General features: G+C 38.1%; 1 protein-coding gene across 1 annotated transcript in view; it reads right to left on the bottom strand.

Annotated features, from left to right (window-relative positions):
* The window catches only part of NUP210L (nucleoporin 210 like), a 75,402-nt gene that overhangs the window by 38,630 nt on the left and 18,911 nt on the right, over window positions 1-17,861 (bottom strand). Inside the window, exons 9-14 of the mRNA XM_029229098.1 lie at window positions 14,125-14,262; window positions 13,501-13,659; window positions 9,384-9,582; window positions 7,249-7,394; window positions 2,717-2,938; window positions 1,458-1,631 (exon numbers count right to left, since the gene is read on the bottom strand). Coding sequence (XP_029084931.1) covers window positions 1,458-1,631; window positions 2,717-2,938; window positions 7,249-7,394; window positions 9,384-9,582; window positions 13,501-13,659; window positions 14,125-14,262 — 1,038 coding nt within the window. The remainder of the gene's footprint in view (window positions 1-1,457; window positions 1,632-2,716; window positions 2,939-7,248; window positions 7,395-9,383; window positions 9,583-13,500; window positions 13,660-14,124; window positions 14,263-17,861) is intronic.

Raw genomic sequence — 17,861 nt, 5'->3', positions numbered from 1 at the left:
TAAGAGCCAAAAAATGGGAACCACCCATATATCTATCAACTGACAAAATGTAGTATATCTATATAACAGAACTCAGCCTTAAAAAAATAATGCAGTAGTGATTCATTCTACAACCTGGATGAATCTTAAAAACATGCTAAATGCAAGAAGCTACATGTAAACGCCATATATTCCATTTATATGAAGTGTCCAGAATAGGCAAATATAGAGAAAGAAAGTATATTAGTGGTTTTCAGGGACTTAGGGGAGGGGGAAGTGGGGAGTGACTGCTAATGGGTGTGGTGTTTCTTTTTGGGGAAATGAAGATGTTCTGAAGGTAGATAGTGGTGATGGTTGCACAACTCTGATTTGCACACTTTTTAAAATTGAAGTAGAGGGGTCCGGCAAAAAAAAAAAAAAAAAAATTGAAGTAGAGCTTAGTTAACAATATTACTTGCACACTTTTAAACAGGTGAATTTTATGGTATGTGAATTATACTCAAATACAAAAAAAGAAATAAATGCTAAAGTATGGAGGATCATGTTTGTAACTTACTCTTAAATGGTTCCAGGAAAAAAGTTGTACTTTTCCTGGAAATTTTCTATAAATTTAAATTATTTCAAATGAAAAAAAAAGATATTGAATGACAATGCCATTATAGAGATAACTTCTATTCTGCTCCATCTAAGTGCTTTTTAAAAAAGTGAATAATTTATAAAGCTCAAATAATAGTATTTAATGTTGAATTCGTTTCTGAAAAAAAAATGAGTTCCTAACCTGCAACATCTCATAAGTTCTTTTATAATAAAAAGGCAGTATAGCAAGAAAGTTAATAACGTGTGCTTTGGAGTCAGATGGAAAATGCTACTTTCTAGCTTTGTGACCTTGGGAAAATTACTCAACTTCTAGGATCCTCAGTTTCTTCATCTGTAAAATGGGAATAATTAATGGATTGTTCTATTCTGCAAAGGCTAAGAAATGACTCCTATTTTCCCATGCTTGGAATCATAGTTAACCTCATTTAGTGTATAGTCTGATGTTCTAGTTTCTAGGTTAGATAACTCATTTATTCCTCATTTCCTGTTGCCTACCTTCTAGCTATGCTATTGTTTATCATTATTTTTCATATGGGTTTGGAGTAGAGGTAAATACTATAAGTTACTAATAATGCTAATAAAAGATTTAGTAGGGAAGGATACTAGCAAACCAATTTGGAAGTTATTTAGAGAGTTCTCAATTGCCTATTGTCATAGTTACAAGCTGACTATGTACCTAAGTACAACAAGCAAAGTCACTAAGTGTCACTAAGTATAGCCAACTCTAACCTAATTGAATCACCATTTCTCAGACACTATCAGAGATTGGATAACAAATAAAAGAGTTTCCTTAACTTCAATAAGACAAAAGCTACATTTCAGACCATTTATCTTAAAGCAGGTTAGAGAAAATGTAAATTAGTGGGAGACACTGTACTCACTAGTTGTTTGTTATGCTGTGGCAGAGGACATGGTTGGGCATCAGCTGGCACCTTATATACTGGAGATACTGATATGCTGGCAGGGTGGGCACATATGAAGCGTACCTGCACAACTTCTACAGCTGGACTAGGGTTCAGGACACCTGGATGATTTCCAATTTGGAATGTCAGAATCTTTAAGAAAACACAAGGGCAAGAGAGATAATTGTGGGTAGACACTTGATGTCAGTTGTGCCAATCTAAACGTGTTAGAATTATTCAAATTCCAGTATAGAGTCCCTTTGGACATTATAATCAGGCAAATCCCTTAAAGACACTATAGTTCTTAATTATCTGTGCTAAGAGAAACAAGGATATCATAGAAACAAAGGGAACATTAAAAAAATCTAACTGACCAATTACTTCAGTCTTTTCCTCCACCAAATCTTTTGTTACCAGTTGGCAAAAAGTGGAAAAACAAATTTGTGTTTCAACTCATTTCTGGTGGAAATACTAATGAATAACAATGTGAAAACAAAAAGAAGCTAGAGAGCTTCAAAAGGGGGTAATTAGGATTGAAATCACTAATAGCTAGTCATATATACAATACAGTATACTAGAGATATTAAAATGAAGCTCAATTGATTACAGCACAGTTCTTATTAAGTTAAAATCATACATGGATTCCCTAAGGGCTGGTTAGCTGGGCTATGCCTCATAGTCATACTTTAAATTCTCAATCCTGGTCAAACTGAAAACCTTTGCTACTGGTTTTGGTAGAAGCAGGGTGCAGCTATGGATAAAGCCATCACTGCCTCTAAAAATAATCAAAACTAATTAAACTGATAAAGGGCAATATACTAATTACTCTTATCAACACAGATCTAACTCATTCTTCAAAATTGATAACCATAGATGACACTTTAAATTTCCCTTCCTCACATTCTTTGGAGGTGGAAAACTATATATCCTCTAGTCTAGGCAACAGGAAATGAATTATAGTGATAAAATGATTGAAATAAGCCCCCTACTACAAAAAAATCTTGAACCATTTGGTTGGTGAACTGTTAGAATTCTCAGATGAGTAAACCAAAATCTTTGGTGTACATTTAAAGAATAGTAAGCTTTAAAAAAAAAAAAGATCTTTTAATCAATAATTAGAATTTTCCCATCTAGTACATAAACTAAATCCATTAGAATCTGAAAAGGAATGGCTAGAAGTACAAAAGATTTGGAGTATTATTGCTAAAAGAAATGTTAGAAAAAGATCATTTTCCTACTTGTTCCCCTAAATCCAGGCACAGGACCCGATAGATGTACTGATTCTGTTTTCTCTGGGCTGGCAGCCGGACTTGTGTTATTCTAATTTTCTCTGTCTTCTCCATGCTCAGCTCCAAAAAGAATCGTGAGGGCTCCAAGATCCATGGACGAGGGCCCCCTTCAAATATCATTTCCTTTACAGAGTGCCATGTCACCAGTGCCACTTCCACAGGGTTTAGGGCCTGATGACATTTAAAGAAATTAACTCCTGATTAGTTAGAGAATTCAACAGTTTTCTAAAGTGAAAAACTGGTTATATAACTATAATGTAAATGACATTAAACTTAATTCCCAAATTGGGAAACATATATGTTATGCCTCTTACTTGGAATGCTTCTCAACCTCTGTACTAATTTAGATCCCACCTATCATTCAGCCTAACTCATGTGTCAAGAGAATCCATTAATTTATGTCTAATCATTCCAGACCACAACCACTTCTGTATCCTCTAAGCTCTTATAGTAATTATCTCTACCATTAATTTGTATACTTGTTTATCCCCTAATGCTATTTAAATATGTCAAATCTTCATATATATACATCTAATAATTCTTGTTACACTGTCTAGTTATGTAAACTTAAGAGAAAAGAGTATCTTATACCCCAAATTTTTGAAAGAATCTCTCTTCCTCAGTGGGATTTAGTACAATGCTGTGCACATAAAAAGTATTGATAAATAAGTGCATAAACATTTTTCTTTTTTTCTCTTTTTTAAAAAATTGAAGTATAACTGGCATATAATATTACACTTATCTCAGGTGTGTAACATAATGATTTGATATTTTTATACACTACAAAATGATCACCACAATAAGTCTAGGTACCATCTGTCACCATATTACATAAGAATTTTAAATGGATATTTTATTAAAGTATCAAAGAACTCCTGCCCTAAAAATATGAAAATAATACATCTATACAGTTCATTTGTTTCTCAAAGAACTCTCACCTAAGAGGTAGTCAAGACAGGTATTATTCACTCCAGTAAACAGAGGAGTTGTATCCTACTTATAGATGAGGAAACTGGTTTTTGGGGAATGAAGTATTCTCAAAGTGTAGGGGTTTTTTTGTATGGTACACAGTGTCTACAACAGTGACTAAGTGACAAAATGAACTACAGAGTTGAAGCAATCATTCTGAAAATGTAAGCAAACCGTGTTTTAATATTTCTTTCCTGAACTAGTCAATCATATTTATTATTGAATACTATTAACATTAAACATTCCTATGTCTAATGGCAGTATTCTCTTAAAAATGTATATATAATTCAATTTAACAAATATTCATTGATGGCCCACTGGTGATACAGTAATAGAAAGCCAAAATAAGGTCCTGCCTCACAGTGGAGCTAATAGTCTGGAAAAGACAGATTTGAAGTAGGTAAAGAGTATAATGAGTGTTACAAAAAGGCACAGTACAGAGTGCCAAACAAGCCTCAAATAGAAGAAATTAAACTAGTCAGAGGCTTCATGGAAGGCTTTCTGAGAAAGCGAAACTGGAGTTATTCCTTTTTCCTAGATGTATATAGTCCAAAATTAATCAGATCAACTGAATTGAAATGATGTATAAAAGGACAAATTGAGAACTATATACCATGTACCAAAACATAAGATTGATAACAAAAGTAAAACATACATATATTTTTCAGCAGCTAAAGAAAAAGATACATGACCAAATTACTAGGTAGAAAAAGAAAATCATCATCTTACTTCCTTTCTTTTAAGGATAGTTTTCATTCAGGGGAGATCTGATTTGTGCGTTGCAGCCTAGCACTTTCACTTAATTAGGCAAGTAGGATGATTCATCCACTAAGAGAATGAGTGGAATATGCTCAAGCCATATGTTTAATACTTAGGCTGCACAATGTACAATGAGGCCAACTTAAAATGCAAATATATATATATATATATATATATATATATATAATTTTTTTTTTTTTGGCGGTACGCGGGCCTCTCACTGCTGTGGCCTCTCCCATTGCGGAGCACAGGCTCCGGACGCGCAGGCCCAATGTTCACGGCTCACGGGCCCAGCCGCTCCGTGGCGCGTGGGATCTTCCTGGACCGGGATACAAACCCGTGTCCCCTGTATTGGCAGGTGGACTCTCAACCACTGCGCCACCAGGGAAGCCCAAAATGCAAATATTAATGAACAAGTTATCTTTTTAAAATTAATAACTTACCTTGCTTCTTTCATTGACAACTTTTTCCCTGTGGATGCCTCCTCATCCTAAGAGGCACTGAGTCAGTATTTGTCAGTATGTATCAGCAAGAACTTGTAGACATCAATTTTTTTTGTTGTTTATTTTTAAAATTTTATTTTACTTTCTATTATTTTTGGCTGGGTTGGGTCTTCGTTGCTGCGTGCGGGCTTTTCTCTGGTTGCGGCGAGTGGGGGCTACTCTTCGTTGCGATGCGCGGGCTTCTCATTGCGGTGGCTTCTCTTGTTGCCGAGAACAGGCTCTAGGCACGCAGGCTTCAGTAGTTGTGGCTCGCAGGCTATAGAGCGCAGGCTCAACACTTGTGGCTCACAGGCTTAGTTGCTCTGCGGCATGTGGGATCATCCCGGACCAGGGCTCAAACCCATGTCCCCTGCATCAGCAGGTGGATTCTTAACCACTGTGCCACCAGGGAAGCCCCTAGACATCAATTTTAGCTCCTGAAGGACTCAAATATATAGAAAGCATGCCAGGCTCTATCTACTTTTTTTTTTTTTTGCGGTACGCGGGCCTCTCACTGTGTGGCCTCTCCCGTTGCGGAGCACAGGCTCCGGACGCACAGGCTCAGCGGCCATGGCTCACAGGCCTAGCCGCTCCCCGGCATGTGGGATCTTCCCGGACCGGGGCACGAACCCGTGTCCCCTGCATCAGCAGGCAGACTCTCAACCACTGCGCCACGAGGGAACCCCTCTATCTACTTTTATCTTTTTATTTTTAAAATTATTTATTTATTTATTTAGGCTGCTCTTAGTTGCAGCACGCAGGATCTTCGTTGCGGCGTGCGGGATCTTCAGTTGTAGCATGTGGACTTCTTAGTTATGGCATGCATGTGGGGATCTAGTTCCCAGACCAGGGATTGAATCTGGGCCCCCTGCATTGGGAGCATGGAGTCCTACCCACTGGACCACCAGGGAAGTCCCTATCTACTTTTATTTTGAACTGCCACCTGTTGTAATATCCCAATTATAATGGACCAATCCTTGGGGGCCAAAATGATGACTGTTGTGCTGAAAATTTGTAAGTATAAAGGGTAAAAGATGATTGACTTCCCTCCCTAGGGTGGAAGGTTTTCTTTCAGAGTTCTTCAAAAGAGAGTATACTAATATTCTATATCTTCTTCCAGGTGGTGTTACAAAGATACATACATATGTGAAAATTCAAACAGTACCTTAAGAGACTTCCCTGGTGGTCCAGTGGCTAAGACTCTGCGTTCCCAATGCAGGGGGCCTGGGTTTGATCCCTGGTCAGGGAACTAGATTCCATATGCTGCAACTAAGAGTTTGCATGCCGCAACTAAAGATCCTGCAACTAAGACCTGGTGCAGCCAAATAAAAAAAATAAATAGTACCTTAAGATTAGTGTACTTTAGTATATGTTTTTTATATCTCAGTAAAAAAGAGAAAGAAAAAGAGGAAAGAAAGCAAAATATCTAAAACTTGTTGGGACTTCCCTGGTGGTCCAGTGGTAAAGAATCTGCCTTCCAGGGGCTTCCCTGGTGGCGCAGTGGCTAAGAATCCGCCTGCCAATGCAGGGGACACGAGTTCGAGCCCTGGTCCGGGAAGATCCCACATGCCACAACTACTGAGCCTGCGCTCTAGAGCCCAAGAGCCACAACTGCTGAGCCCGCGTGCCACAACTACTGAAGCCCGTGTGCCCCAGAGCCCGTGCTCTGTAACAACAGAAGCCACCACGATGAGAAGCCCGCACACCACAATGAAGAGTAGCCCCCACTCACCACAACTAGAGAAAGCCCGTACGCAGCAACAAAGACCCAAGGCAGCCAAAAATAAATAAATAAATTTATTTAAAAAAAAAAAGAATCCGCCTTCCAGTGCAGGGGACACGGGTTTGATCCCTGTTTGGGGAACTAAGATCCCACATGCTGCGGGGCAGCTAAGCCCGCGCGTGCCACACACCACAACTAGAGAGAAGCTGGCGCACCACAACTAGAGAGACGCCTGTACACTGCAACAAAGAGCCCACATACCACAACTAAGACCCGACACAGCCCCCCCCAAATAAATAAATAAATAAATAATAAAACTTGCTGATACAACTTATAAATATTCCTGTGGCCAAAACATGATAGCATAAACTCCCTGATACTCAGATTTGATGAGGGAGCTGTGGGTCTAAAAACAAGAGAGTGGTAAGTAAAGAGAACATTAATATCACTGATCTTTAATAGAGATCACAGATAGGTAGGAAGCCCCCAGGTGGACATGGTGGGGTCCATGAAAAGATATGGCAGTTCTTTAGCATGAAATATCTCACCTTTAGGGGTTCATAAGCAGCAAATGTGGCACTGCTCTCCAAATACTCTTCATATTCAGTCACACTAACTGTTACCAAAGTATGGCCCAGAGATTTGGCTGCTATATGTGCACTGGAACAGTGTGTTGGTCCTGGTCTTTGAATACCTGCAAATCAAAAAGCATGACTTCAGTAGGGTAATAAGCCATCAGTCCTCAAGGAAATCAGTCTATAGAAATACAAGAATTTTAATATTTTAAAAAATTCTTAATCTCACACACTACTAGACCCCAATTATTTATATTAAGTTGATATAAAATAATGTTCCTTCTATTAACAGATATATATCATGTAAGACACAGTTCTATGTATGGTGAGGATACAAATATGAGCAAAGATCCTGACCTCAAGGCATATATAGTTTAGAAGGGGAGGGTGAACATTTACATAAATTAAACTATTAGTAGAAAATGATAAGCATTATAGAAGTCTAGAAAACAGAATGATTACTTTTAGCTGGAGAGATCAAGAAAGGTTTAGATATGCAGAAGACAGTATCTTAAGCTGACAAATAAATGAACAAAGATAGAAATATAAATGAGATACAAATGAGTATATGAAAGAGATATATGGGAAATTTTAACTAAAGTAGTTAGTTTAGCTAGAGCCACACATGAAGCCAAAGCATGAAGTTCCAAAAAGTAGGTTGGGTTACACTGTAGAGGACCTTTAATACTAAACTAAAAGGATTTTGGCTGTTGTCCACGGGCAGGGAGAACCCTCTTAAATTTTTTTTTTTAATTGAATTGTATACTTTTTAAAATAATTAATTTTAATTTTTGGCTGTTTTGGGTCTTTGTTGCGGCACACGGGCTTTCTCTAGTTGTGGCGAGCAGGGGCTACTCTTCGTTGCGATGTGGGGGCTTCTCATTGTGGTTGCTTCTCTTGCTGCGAAGCACGGGCTCTAGGTGCGCAGGCTTCAGTAGTTGTGGCACGTGGGCTCAGTAGTTATGGCTTGCGGGCTCTAGAGCGCAGGCTCAGTAGTTGTGGCACACAGGCTTAGTTGCTCCACGGCATGTGGGATCTTCCTGGACCAGGGCTCGAACCCGTGTCCCCTGCATTGGCAGGCAGATTCTTAACCACTGCGCCACCAGGGAAGTCCACCTCTCAAAATTTTTGAGCAGGAAAATTAATTTTGAAATTGAGCTTCATGAAGATCTATCTGGTAGCCATGATTATCAAAGGCAAGGACAGTTGGAGGATAACATTAAATTCTCAGTGAGAGATAATGAGGGCCTAAAAATGGGGAGAGACAGCCTAAGAACAGAGGAGAGGTGAGAGATATTGTATAGTATAATTAACAAGGGCAAAAGAGAAGTCCAAGTTGATATCAACCTTATAGATGTATTGGGAGAATTAAATGAGTTAGTATATGAAAAGTATTCAGAACAGAGCCTAGGAAATAGAAATGCTAAACAAATGTTAGATGCTACTACTGTCATTATTATTGATGAAAAAACAATGGTGATCAGGATCAAATATGAAGTTCCATAACGGTAAATGATATTGATCCTTATGGATAGCTTATTCATATTCTTTTCTTATTAAAAAGGTATTTTCTTTTACAGAATAAATTTTATATATATATATATATATATATATACATTAAATGGCAATACAGTCCTCTTAGAAAGAGGTGTAGTATATATATTAAAGAAAGAAAGAAAGAAAGAAAGAAAGCAAGCAAGCAAGCAAACTTGAGGCTGGAAAGAGAAGCCTTTAATATGACTAAAAACTGATAGTCTGGCCACAATGAAGCCTGGACATGTTATTCAATTTTTGTGCCTTTGTTTCTACATCATATTGTAACACCTAATACAGGCAGTTGACAGAATAAATAAAAGTATTATAAAGAAAGGTAATATCTAAATTTAATTTTTAATTTTTTTGGCCACACCGCGCAGTTCGTGGGATCTTAGTTCCCCGACCAGGGACTGAAACCAGGCCCTTGGCAGTGAAAGCCCAGTGTCCCTACCACTGGACCACTAGGGAATTCCCAATGTGCGAATTGAGACTGTAATTCATAGTTTCTGAATTGTTGATTGGTCCTTTAATTCAAAGACAAAGAAAGGAAAAAATAAAAAGCCTACTCTTACCTTCTTTGAGAAGAGTGAAGACTCCTTGCTTATCCATGTTCAAATCCAAGGATAAATGAGAGCAGTCTGTGAACGCGATGGCCTCTTTGGTTTCCTTATTTACATGATACATGGCAATGGGGATTTCTATAATCTGGCCAATCTCTACATCAGCATGAAATGGTAACATTTTCATTTTGTTCAGTTTCAGAACACATATCTGGAGGGGAAAAAAATTAATCTTTCAAGAAAGTTATGTTAGGAAAGTCTTAGAAGAAAAGAAAGCATTTCTTTTTTTTTGCGGTACGCGGGCCTCTCACTGTTGTGGCCTCTCCCGTTGTGGAGCACAGGCTCCGGACGCGCAGGCTCAGCGGCCATGGCTCACGGGCCCAGCGGCTCCGCAGCATGTGGGATCTTCCCGGACCGGGGCACGAACCCGTGTCCCCTGCATCGACAGGTGGACTCTCAACCACTGCGCCGCCAGGGAAGCCCAGAAAGCATTTCTTAAATATTTAAATATACATATACATAACATATATGTATGTTTTGTGTTTGTGTGTTAGATGCTGAACCTGTCACTCATTTCATTCCTTAATCAATCGACCTCTCTAAAGCATCTAACACCATTCAACACGAGTCTGGCAAAATATGACCAGCGCACAACTTTCTTGACTTTTGTAAGCTAAGAATGGCTTTTACATTTTTAAAGGGCTGTAAAATAAAAAGCAACAATGACAAAAAAGAAGACTATGAGATAGAGACTGTATGTGGCCTACAAATACTAACATATTTATAAATTAAAATTTTTAAAAAAAATTTATTTGTTTTATTTATTTATTTTTGGCTGCATTGCTGTCCTTCTTTGCTGTGTCTGGGCTTTCTCTAGGTGCGGTGAGCGGGGGCTACACTTCGTTGCAGGGTGTGGGCTTCTCATTGCTGTGGCTTGTCTTGTTGCAGAGCACAGACTCTAGGTGCACGGGCTTCAGTAGTTGTGGCACGCGGGCTCAGTAGTTGTGGCTCGAGGGCTCTAGAGCGCAGGCTCGGTAGTTGTGGTGCACAGGCTTAGTTGCTCCACGACATGTGGGATCTTCCCGGACCAGGGCTCGAACCCATGTCGCCTGCATTGGCAGGTGGATTCTTAACCACTGTGCCACCAGGGAAGCCCTAACATATTTACTAACTGGCTCTTTTTAACTAAAAATTTGCTGACCTCTGACATAGAGCACTTCCTCTTACTTGATATCTTTTTCTTTTTTTTTAACATCTTTATTGGGGCATAATTGCTTTACAATGGTGTGTTAGTTTCTGCTTTATAACAAAGTGAATCAGTTATACATATACATATGTTCCCATATCTCTTCCCTCTTGCGTCTCCCTCCCTCCCACCCTTCCTATCCCACCCCTCCAGGCGGTCACAAAGCACCGAGCCAATATCCCTGTGCCACGCGGCTGCTTCCCACTAGCTATCTATCTTACGTTTGGTAGTGTATATATGTCCATGCCTCTCTCTCGCCCTGTCACAGCTCACCCTTCCTCCTCCTCATATCCTCAAGTCCGTTCTCCAGTAGGTCTGTGTCTTTATTCCTGCCTTACCCCTAGGTTCTTCATGACATTTTTTTTCTTAAATTCCATATGTATGTGTTAGCATACGGTATTTGTCTCTCTCTTTCTGACTTACTTCACTCTGTATGACAGACTCTTGGTCTATCCACCTCATTACAAATAGCTCAATTTCGTTTCTTTTTATGGCTGAGTAATATTCCATTGTATATATGTGCCACATCTTCTTTATCCGTTCATCCGATGATGGGCACTTAGGTTGTTTCCATCTCCAGGATTGTAAATAGAGCTGCAATGAACATTTTGGTACATGACTCTTTTTGAATTTTGGTTTTCTCAGGGTATATGCCCAGTAGTGGGATTGCTGGGTCATATGGTAGTTCTATTTGTAGTTTTTTAAGGAACCTCCATACTGTTCAGCATAGTGGCTGTACCAATTCACATTCCTACAAGCAGTGCAAGAGGGTTCCCTTTTCTCCACACCCTCTCTAACATTTATTGTTTCTAGATTTTTTGATGATGGCCATTCTGACTGGTGTGAGATGATATCTCATTGTAGTTTTGATTTGCATTCCTCTAATGATTAATGATGTTGAGCATTCTTTCATGTGTTTGTTGGCAGTCTGTATATCTTCTTTGGAGAAATGTCTATTTAGGTCTTCTGCCCATTTTTGGGTTGGGTTGTTTGTTTTTTTGTTATTGAGCTGAATGAGTTGCTTGTAAATTTTGGAGATTAATTCTTTGTCAGTTGATTCATTTGCAAATATTTTCTCCCATTCTGAGGGTTGTCTTTTGGTCTTGTTTATGGTTTCCTTTGCCGTGCAAAAGCTTTGAAGTTTCCTTAGGTCCCATTTGTTTATTTTTGTTTTTATTTCCATTTCTCTAGGCGGTGGGTCAAAAAGGATCTTGCTGTGATTTATGTCATAGAGTGTTCTGCCTATGTTTTCCTCTAAGAGTTTGATAGTTTCTGGCCTTACATTTAAGTCTTTAATCCATTTTGAGCTTATTTTTATGTATGGTGTTAGGGAGTGATCTAATCTCATACTTTTACATGTACCTGTCCAGTTTTCCCAGCACCATTTATTGAAGAGGCTGTCCTTTCTCCACTGTACATTCCTGCCACCTTTATCAAAGATAAGGTGTCCATATGTGCGTGGGTTTATCTCTGGGCTTTCTATCCTGTTCCATTGATCTATCTTTATGTTTTTGTGCCAGTACCATACTATCTTGATTATTGCAGCTTTGTAGTATAGCCTGAAGTCAGGGAGCCTGATTCCTCCTGCTCCATTTTTCGTTCTCAAGATTGCTTTGGGTATTCGGGGTCATTTGTGTTTCCATACAAATTGTGAAATTTTTTGTTCTAGTTCTGTGAAAAATGCCAGTGGTAGTTTGATAGGGATTGCATTGAATCTATAGATTGCTTTGGGTAGTAGAGTCATTTTCACAATGTTGATTCTTCCAATCCAAGAACATGGTATATCTTTCCATCTATTTGTATCATCTTTAATTTCTTTCATCAGTCTCTTATAATTTTCTGCATACAGGTCTTTTGTCTCCTTAGGTAGGTTTATTCCTAGATATTTTATTCTTTTTTGTTGCAGTGGTAAATGGGAGTGTTTTCTTAATTTCACTTTCAGATTTTTCATCATTATTGTATAAGAATGCCAGAGATTTCTGTGCATTAATTTTGTATCCTGCTACTTTACCAAATTCATTGATTAGGTCTAGTAGTTTTCTGGTAGCATCTTTAGGATTCTTTATGTATAGTATCATGTCATCTGCAAACAGTGACAGCTTTACTTCTTCTTTTCCGATTTGGATTCCTTTTATTTCTTTTTCTTCTCTGATTGCTGTGGCTAGAACTTCCAAAACTTTTGAATAAGAATGGTGAGAGTGGGCAACCTTGTCTTGTTCCTGATCTTAGTGGAAATGGTTTCAGGTTTTCACCATTGAGGATGATGTTGGCTGTGGGTTTGTCATATATGGCCTTTTATTATGTTGAGGAAAGTTCCCTCTATGCCCACTTTCTGCAAGGTTTTTATCATAAATCGGTGTTGAATTTTGTCAAAAGCTTTCTCTGCATCTATTGAGATGATCATATGCTTTTTCTCCTTCAATTTGTTAATATGGTGTACCACGTTGATTGATTTGCGTATATTGAAGAATCCTTGCATTCCTGGAATAAACCCCACTTGATCATGGGGTATGATCCTTTTAATGTGCTGTTGGATTCTGTTTGCTAGTATTTTGTTGAGGATTTTTGCATCTATGTTCATCAGTGATATTGGCCTGTAGTTTTCTTTCTTTGTGTTTATCATATTATTGACCTTAGGAAAAATCTGTGTTGGCTTCCCATTGTTGACAGCAGGGGATCTTAGTTCCCTAACTAGGGATCAAACCCATGCCCCCTGCCTTGGAAGCACAGAGTCTTAACCACTGGACCACTAGGGAAGTCCTGAGGATCATTTTAAAACAACCAACTTGAAAAAGAAAAAAAAATTTTTAATGTGTTACTGTACTTAAATTTAGACAGCAATGTCTCAGAGGAGATATGAACGTTTTTTGGAGAGTTGCTTACCTTAATTTCCCCATATCGAAAAGGATTTTGTACATCTCGGGCCAAAACAGTGCTGTTCCCTCTGACCTGACCAGCTGTCGTCACCACTCCTTTAGTGGTTACCATGGCCACTGTTTCATTAGAAGAGGTCCAGGTGAAATTGCCACTGCCACCCTCTACCTATGAAAAAAATACAACCTTATATTTAATTAGTATAGGAAGAAAATTGGAATTTAACTGAAGATGTAAAATCTGGCGAAATAAAGTTTAGGAAATAATAAAACTATACAATAAATTATTTCTGGAACATTAAGAAACTGTGATGCTATATTAAAGTAACTAAATGGGGAAGGGTAATACTAAAGGGGGATTATGCAATGGCAGTATCACAAAATGTCAAAAAAGAGCACAAGGGAGCTTGACAAAACTTTATAAAACTCACAAGGAAAGGATATATGGAAGAGAAGGAAAGTACACCAAGTATTCTTAGGATGACAGTATTCAAGAGCATGATTTGGTTGTCACCCAAAACTGAGTTATACTGCTAGGATTAGGGGGAAATAAGATTTAACATTAACCTTCAATAAATTAAGCTATCAGAGAAACTGACATTTCTTTGTGAATTCTCATTATAAGACATCATACCTGTACTTTATAACGATATAACATTCCCATGGGATGATGAGGAAATGCCAGAAAGTTGGGTGTAAGCTTGATGGGAAAATAAATCTTCACTTCTTGCTGATGTATAAGTGGAAATTTTATAGGCTGAATATTTTCATTCTATAAGAGCAGAAAAAAAGGAGCAAAACAGATTTTATAAGGACTGTTCTTATGGTCTTCTTATGGTCCACATTCACATATAAAGCATCAGCAAAATGGTGTGTTAATAAATTACTCAACCAATTTCTATCAATAAAAGAAAGAAATAAACGTTCCTGTTCATTAGTGAAGCACAGCTACTACATTTCAATAATAATGAAAGGGATTTTGATAGACCTAAAAGAAGTATCACAGTCACGGAAAGCAGTTTAAATTTCCTGAAATAAGAGTTTTATCAACATAGAAAGGGCAATCATAGTTTCAGAAAGAAAGATCCTTGGACATCTATCAGTTAAGTATATAAATTGTAAAGGCAAAGGAATATTACAAGCTATTCAGAAGAAAATAAAGAGAATATTTAAAGATGCTGGGGTAAGATATTCCCATCCTGCTTAAAAACAAGAGCAGGGTTTAGGGGGGTACCCATACAGGTAAAATAGAGTCCTCACACTCAACTATGTTGGCCTTTTTTCTTTGAAGGAAAACTCTACCTACCTATCTATCTATCTGTTTTTTTAAAGAAGCCCTGAAATATTTAGCAACTGTGTCACATCTGCAGTAATGGCTCTGATTTTCTCTTCACTCTCTTAAGGTGGCTAGCTGGATGTTCTTTCAGTTTAAAAGAACATCATTGGGGCTTCCCTGGTGGCGCAGTGGTTGAGAGTCTGCCTGCCGATGCAGGGGACACGGGTTTGTGCCCCGGTCCGGGAAGATCCCACATGCCGCGGAGAGGCTGGGCCCATGAGCCATGGCTGCTGAACCTGCACGTCTGGAGCCTGTACTCCGCAGCGGGAGAGGCCACAACAGTGAGAGGCCCGCGTACGGCAAAAAAAACAAAGGAGGTAATAAAAATTGTACGGCAAAAAAAACAAAGGAGGTAATAAAAATTTTAAACGTCTGACTTCCCTGGTGGCACAGTGCTTAAGAATCCGCTTGCCAATGCAGGAGACACGGGTTCAAGCCCTGAGCCAGGAAGATCCCACATGCCATGGAGCAACTAAGCCCATGCGCCACAACTACTGAGCCTGAGCTCTAGAGCCCATGAGCCACAACTACTGAGCCCACATGCCACAACTACTGAAGCCCGTGCAGCTAGAGCCCGTGCTCTGCAACAAGAGAAGCCACGATGATGAGAAGCCCAAGCACTGCAAGGAAGAATAGCCCCTGCTCACCGCAACTAGAGAAAGCCCGCGCATAGCAACAAAGACCCAACACAGCCAAAAATAAAACAAACAAATTAATTAATTAATAAAATAAAAAATAAATTGCATTATGATTGTAGAACTAGGAAATATTGTAATAAGGGCTTCTTTTAGGGTAGTCATAAAATCTTTTAGATTTCTTAGGTGGATCTTGAGTTGGGAATTCAAAGCCCTGAACTAACCATTTTCTTTCCCAAAGTTACCCAGCACACTTAGAAACAACAATCAATAAACCCTATTATATCCCAGACTTTCACTAACATGTTTTATGGCAGCAACTACCTGGTTACCAAAAGCTTTGCCTTCTACATGCACTTAACTATAGTGTCTACAGGTGATAATTTTAGTAGCTGTTTTGCTATTGCATACCATGAACTATCAATGCTCACTTCTTAATCACAAGAAACAGGATCAGTAATGCCTTTAAATCTAATAATAGAGAACCCAGAATCAACTTGGAGATGCGAGTCTCCAAGATGGCCTCCACTGATCCCCACCCCCTGGTATTCACATCCTTGTGTAGTTCCCTCTACATTGTGTCAGGAATGGTTTGAATGACCAATAGAATGTGGTAGAAGTGCTTATATTAAAAAGAAGAAAGATATAAAACCGGTGATCCACTGTAAGATTCTTCTACAATAAGAAACTTAAAAAAGAAACGCATTTTAAATCCAAAGTAAGGAAAAGAAATAGAATAACAAAGGTAAAGGCATAAATCAATGAAAGAGAAAGTAGATAAAGAACTGGAAAAAAGTCAATGAAACCAAAAGCTTGTTCTTTGTAAAAAGCAATAAAATTGATAACTGTCTAGCTGGATTCATGAAGAAAACAAGAGAAACACGAATAACCAATATCTGGAATGAAAGAGACAACATTGCTACAGATCCTACAGACATAAAAATTAATAAGGCAATATTTTGAACAACTTTATGTGATTAATTCAACAATTAGATTAAACAGAAATTCCTTCAGAGACACAACCTACCAAATTTCACTCAAGAAGAAATAACCTGTATAGTTATATATAAATTTTAAAAATTGAATTCATAGTTTTAAACCTTCCCATACACCAATCATTAGAGGAATGTAAATTAAAATCACAGTGATATACCACTTCATGCCCATTAGAATGGCTATTATCAAAAATAGAAAATAGCAAGTGTTGGTAAGAATGTGGAGAAATCACAACCCTTGTGCATTGCTGCTGGAATGTAAAATGACAGCCACTGTGGAAAACAGTATGACAATTCCTCAAAAAGCCAAACATAGAATTGCCATATGATCCAGCAATTCCAATTCTGGGTATATACCCCAAAGATTTGAAAGCAAGGATTTGACAAAATATTTGTATACCCATGTTCATAGCAGCATTATTCACAATAGACAAAAGGTGGAAACAACCCAAGTGTCTATCAATGGATAAATAATAAACAAAATGCAGTATATGCATTTAATAGAATATTATTTAGCCTTAAAAAGGAATGAAATTCTGACATGCTACATCGTGGATGAACCCTAATGACATGCTAAGTGAAACAAGCCAAACACAAAAAAGACAAATATTGTATGAGTCCACCTTTTTTTTTTTTTTTTTTGGCAGTGCTGTGTGGCTTGCGGGATCTTAGTTCCCTGACCAGGGATTGAGTCCACACCCTCAGTAGTGAAGGCGCAGAGTCCTAACCACTGGACTGCCAGGGAATTCCCTGTACGATTCCACTTATATGAGGTAACTAGATTAGTCAAATTCATAGAGAAAGAATATAGAATGGTGGTTACCAGGGAATGGGGATGGGGTGTTCGGGGGGTGTTATTGTTTAAGGGGTAGAGTGAATCAGTCTGGAAAGATTATAAAGGTCTGGAGAGAGGTGGTGGTAATGGTTGCACAACATGAATATACTTAATGCCACTGAACTGTACACCTAAAAATGGTTAAAATGGTAAATTTTATGTTATGTATATTTTATCACTATAATAATAAAAGACTTTCCATAAAAAAATTCCAAGCTCAAATAGTTTCATTGTGAATTCTACCAAATATTTATGGAAGAAATAACACTAATTCTACAAAACTCTTCCAGAAAATAGAAAAGAATACTTCCCAACCCATTTTATAAAGCCAATATTATCCTAACACCCAAACCTGACAAATACATTACAATAAAAAACAGAAGAAGGAAAAAAAAAGCTATAGGCCCTCAAAAACATATATGCAAAAGTCATTAACAGAATTTTAGCAAATTAAATCCTGTAATGTATAAGAGGATAACAAATCATAAGCAAGTGAGGTTTATCCTGAGAATGCAAGATTGGCTTAATATTAGAGAATCAATAAATGTAATTAATTCACCATATTTAAAA

The sequence above is a fragment of the Monodon monoceros genome, unplaced genomic scaffold (genome assembly GCF_005190385.1).
Source record: "Monodon monoceros isolate NGI ecotype Baffin Bay Population unplaced genomic scaffold, NGI_Narwhal_1 Super_Scaffold_18, whole genome shotgun sequence".
Lineage (NCBI taxonomy): Eukaryota > Metazoa > Chordata > Mammalia > Artiodactyla > Monodontidae > Monodon > Monodon monoceros.
The sequence above is the reverse complement of the archived record's forward strand: the minus strand, read 5'-3'. Positions and strand labels throughout refer to the sequence as shown.